The sequence below is a fragment of the Nanorana parkeri genome, unplaced genomic scaffold, assembly GCF_000935625.1.
Source record: "Nanorana parkeri isolate BGI_ZX_2015 unplaced genomic scaffold, ASM93562v1 scaffold1833, whole genome shotgun sequence".
NCBI lineage: Eukaryota > Metazoa > Chordata > Amphibia > Anura > Dicroglossidae > Nanorana > Nanorana parkeri.
Window position 1 is genome coordinate 97,016 of NW_017308101.1, and position 4,699 is coordinate 101,714.

General features: G+C 51.1%; 1 protein-coding gene across 1 annotated transcript in view; it reads left to right on the plus strand.

The window, feature by feature from the left end:
* Positions 1-4,693, plus strand: part of POMC (proopiomelanocortin) — a 9,852-nt gene extending 5,159 nt beyond the window's left edge. The window contains exons 2-3 of the mRNA XM_018571770.1: positions 958-1,101; positions 4,031-4,693. Coding sequence (XP_018427272.1) covers positions 973-1,101; positions 4,031-4,687 — 786 coding nt within the window. The 5' untranslated portion in view covers positions 958-972 and the 3' untranslated portion in view covers positions 4,688-4,693. The remainder of the gene's footprint in view (positions 1-957; positions 1,102-4,030) is intronic.
* The last annotated feature ends 6 nt before the right edge of the window (positions 4,694-4,699 follow it).

A 4,699-nucleotide genomic window follows, 5' to 3' on the forward strand; every position in this document is an offset into this window, starting at 1 on the left:
CCTCCCCCCCCCCCCCCTTCTCTCTCTCTCTCTCTCTCCCCCTCTTCTCCCTCTATCTCTCTCCCCCCTCTCTCTCTTCCCCTCTTCTCTCCGACTCTCTCTCTCTTATTCCCTCTCTCTCTCTACCCCCCTCCCCCCATCTCTCTCTCAGTGTATCAAAACTGAAAAACAAAAATGTAATCCTCAGCTATACAGCTTTCCAGTCCTTACAGGCGGCGGCTGCATTCGTTTTGTGTGTGTTTGGCGTGTGACAACGCACATTTTTTTTTAAAGGCGCCTTTTTTGCACCCGTGTGCATGAGCCCCGAAGGTAGCCACACAGATGTCACTATGTGATTGATTTGGGAACGAGCGAGTGCAAACAAGCGATTCGCCATCAATGAACATATCAAACGATGCCGCACATCCGATACTGAGATCTATCAGAAATGATGACATTTTATGGGAGCTGGTGGTGCTGTTGGTCATGTTCTGGGGAAGGGTGTTGATGGGGTCCTCGGGGTGCACCACTCAGCTACGCCCGGCGTCCCACCCAGCACACTGATGTCACTGGGATGTCAGGAGCTGGACGGGTTGTCGGTCAGAGTGTCCCAGGTTGCTAGGCCACGACACATCTTCCCGCCTCGCTTTTAGCAACCTGGGACGCTCTGGCCGGTAAGGGAGAGGCAGACGTGACCCCCCATGTGATCCAAAGAGATGCTGCCTGAGGCTGACACATTATAGGGACGGCCCTGCCCACTAGGTTCCCTGCCAGCTGCTCTACCTTTGGGAAGATGATTCTCTACAAATAGTCCCGTCAACTGTTACATTGTATCATTGTATTCCTTCACCATAATAATTCAATGGTCACAGGAATCAATATCCGTTCACCGATTTCCCTTTAAGACGTCAGTACGGTTACTTACTTTCATTACATACGCGTCATTAACCCTTTTCATGCCTCTCTGTTGTTTCCCAGCTGTCGGAAGGGAGAATGTTGCAGCCAGTCTGGAGCTCTATCCTGGCAATACTTGGCGTGTTCATATTCCATGTCGGAGAGGTCCGGAGCCAGTGCTGGGAAAGCAATAGGTGTGCAGACCTCAGCAGTGAAGATGGCATTCTGGTAAGGAGACGTTCCCCCCATCGAACATCCATAATACAGCCTCTCAGCTAGGAACTGTGTTGTTTGTCTCATTCTCTGCGCTATTCAGGGGTGGAGCTTACTGAAATGGGTGTGGTTTGTCCAAATATGGAAAGGACAATCTACAGACAAAGGCAAAAGCTAGGTGGGCAAAGTTACATCAAATGAGGCGGCGTGTAGGGGGGGCACATCTAGCCCTGGGGTTACCCGAAAAGGAAATGTATGAAACAAAATTCTGACTTTAATCTCCGAATTCCAGCTTTAGAATAACTCGTAAATCTGACTTCTGAATTTTTAGTTTTTCTAATTAAGTTGGAATTCTGAGATAAAGTCAGAATTCTGGGTTTTGTCTTTTAGCCTTAAACTTTAAGTTCTGACTGTTCAACACAAAGTTCTGACTGTGATCTCTGAATTCGAATACTTTTAAAGGAGAACTATGAGGTGCGTGCTTTTCACTCACCTCATAGTTCTAGCCGACATGTGACAATGAGACTGTCACAGGTCGGCTTAGTAGATCGGGAAGTGAGCGAACACATACCGGCGTTCGCTCACCTCTCGATCCTTTCACGGCTTTCTGCCGTGACAGTAGGCAGCATAGATGGAATGATCTCCCATAGGCAGCTCTCCCGGGAGTGGTGGATGAAGGTCGGCTCTTTGTATTAGGAAGGTCTGGGACTGCAAGGAGAAAATTGCCGAAAGCAGAATGAAGAAAGTCCAGATTTTATTGTATTCAGACTTTTGTGTCATAAAAAGCCAACACATTTCGGGGGGTCCAAAGGTCCCCCTTCCTCAGGGCTCCTTTGGAACCCCCGAAATGGCTCATATTGGGCTGATAAAATTGGAGGGATCGGGAAGCCAAAAACCGGCTTCTGGAATCTGGACTTTATATGTTCCGCCCGGTGCGCTTTCCTCCTCGCACACCCAGTCTGTACTTACGGCAGGCTTGCCTCCTAGTGTGCCCTCCTCCAGGAATGCAAGGCTCGGGCTCCCGGCAGAGACTTTTACTTGGTATCGACCTCCTCCTTCAGTGCCCCATTCAGCAGAACTTAGACTGGGAGAGGGACAGGTGGCAGTAAGAGCCAATTAGGTGCACTGCACGCACTTTACCTGACAAGGAACCTTCTGATGGAACTGATAGATATGTGGTAGATCCGGACCAATAGGAGTGGGAATCAGTTTTGATGTAAATCCCCAAAATTGGGGGTGTGCTACTTAAATGATCCTTCACTCAGCATTCACAGGCTGTGGATAGGGAGCTGACCATGCAGTGCAGAACTACACAAGTATCTTCTGCCAAGGTCACCACCATGGTGGTGCTGGCTGTCAAGACTCTGTAAGTACAGGCTGGGCAGAGATAAACACCCCTGGGCAGGTGAAGACTCTAGTTCCAGTGTAATGTGCTGGTCAAGTATCTTCATCATCACCATAGTATCTTCTGATGAAGAATGAGGTCTTCTACCCAAACATGGAGGAGGTGGCCATCACAAACCAACGTTTCGGGACACCAACGTTTCGGGACACCAACATTCCGGGACACCAACGTTCCGGGACATTGGTAGTAGTAATTAGTAGACATTGGTAGTAGTAGTAGTTGGCCACATTTGTCTGGACTTGTTGAAAACATTACAGAACACGTCAGGTTGAATGTGGCCAAATACTATAAGGTATTCCATGACCTGGATAGATGAGAACCTTCACAGACGTTTCGGGGTATCACTTTATTTTGGCAAAGTCATCATCTTTGACAGGGCCGTCTTCAATATTAATTGGGCCCTGGGCAAGATTTTGTTGATGGACCCCCACATCCCTCCCACCTCCATCACCTGCCCTCTTACTTCCCAACCCAGACCCCCGTATCCACCTTCCCCCTGAAAGGAAACTAAAAAAATAAAAATGTATATATTTATATAGTCCGATGCAATGGACTCAGGACTCTGAAAGGCAATGGTAGTAGTGATAGTAGTGATGGTGGTCAGCTGCAGCCTGGCACGCAGGTCTATTCTCTGAGCACAGCATACTCAATGACAAAATAATGGAAACCCTCATAAGACCAAGCACTGATGTTCAGGGCCGGATTTACTCTCTCTGCTGCCCCATGGCCAGGGCCCCCCCCTACCCGCCAAAGCCCCCAGCCCCATGGAGAATGGCAGACCTGCAGGCTGCATACAGTGTCGCGGAGGTCACTTGTACAAAACAAGCGGCGGCTTCCCCGCTGTACATTTAGCCTTGCTTGCCCAAAGCAGGGCTAAATGTAGAAAACAACTACCCGCCCGGGCATCGGGAGATAGGAATTCCACACCCCTGCTGCCCCTCTACTCCCTGCTGCCCCGAGGCTGGGCCTTGTGGCAAATCCGGCCCTGCTGATGTTGCTCTCTATGCCCAGCACAGTCGTGCTGCACACCACCCCCCATCCACATCCCCCCTTCCCCAGGCATCCCCTTTCCATCCCCAGCATTATCATCATGCTCTGCCGGCCAGGTGCTTTATTCTCCAGCTCCAGCCGCTCCCAGCACTCACCGATCAGTGGAGGCTCCTTCCTCATCTGGCTGCTGGGCTCCCTCACTCTACCGGCTCTGGCCGTGCATCTCAGGCGTTCACTTTACGTCCCCTGCAGATCTGGCAGCCACCACCTGCCAATCACCGGCCCTGGTTGTCAACATGCCTGATGCAGTTCCCCCCGGCCCAGTCTGCCCTGCCACTAGAAGTGCTACTGCTTTCCTGCCTGCCGCTCCGAGCAAAGGGGACAGCTGCTGTGGGCCCCTGTAAATTATGGGGCCCGGGGCAGTTGCCCCTTTTGCCCTGCGGTAAAGACGGCCCTGATCTTTGATGTTTGACCTCATTCTTTGGTGTGTTGATGAAGTTGTATTGGAGCCTATTACTATTTGACCATTCCAACTCCTTCTTTCAATAGGAATGTATCAAAGCCTGCAAGACGGACCTCTCCGCAGAGTCTCCCGTGTTCCCCGGCAACGGCCACATGCAGCCCCTCTCCGAAAACATCAGGAAGTATGTCATGAGCCACTTCCGCTGGAATAAATTTGGCCGAAGGAACAGCACCGGCAGCGACAACAACAACAACGCGGGCTACAAGCGGGAGGATATTGCCAACTACCCGATATTCAACCTCTTCCCCAACGACGACAACCAGAACGCACAGGAAGGAACTTGGCAAGACGAGGCTGTGGATAGGCAAGACAGCAAGAGGTCCTATTCCATGGAGCACTTTCGATGGGGGAAGCCCGTCGGCAAGAAGAGGAGGCCTATCAAGGTGTTCCCCGCCGACGCCGAAGAAGAGTCCTCAGAAAGCTTCCCCCTTGAGCTGAGAAGGGAGCTCTCTCTAGAGCTTGACTATCCCGACACCAACTCCGAGGAAGAGCTGGAGGACGGTGAGCTGCTGGACGGCCCAGTTAAAAAAGACAGGAAGTATAAAATGCACCATTTCCGATGGGAAGGGCCGCCCAAGGATAAGCGGTACGGAGGATTCATGACCCCAGAGAGAAGCCAGACGCCTCTAATGACTCTTTTCAAGAATGCCATAATTAAGAACGCCCACAAAAAGGGCCAGTAGGAGGGGCAAGCT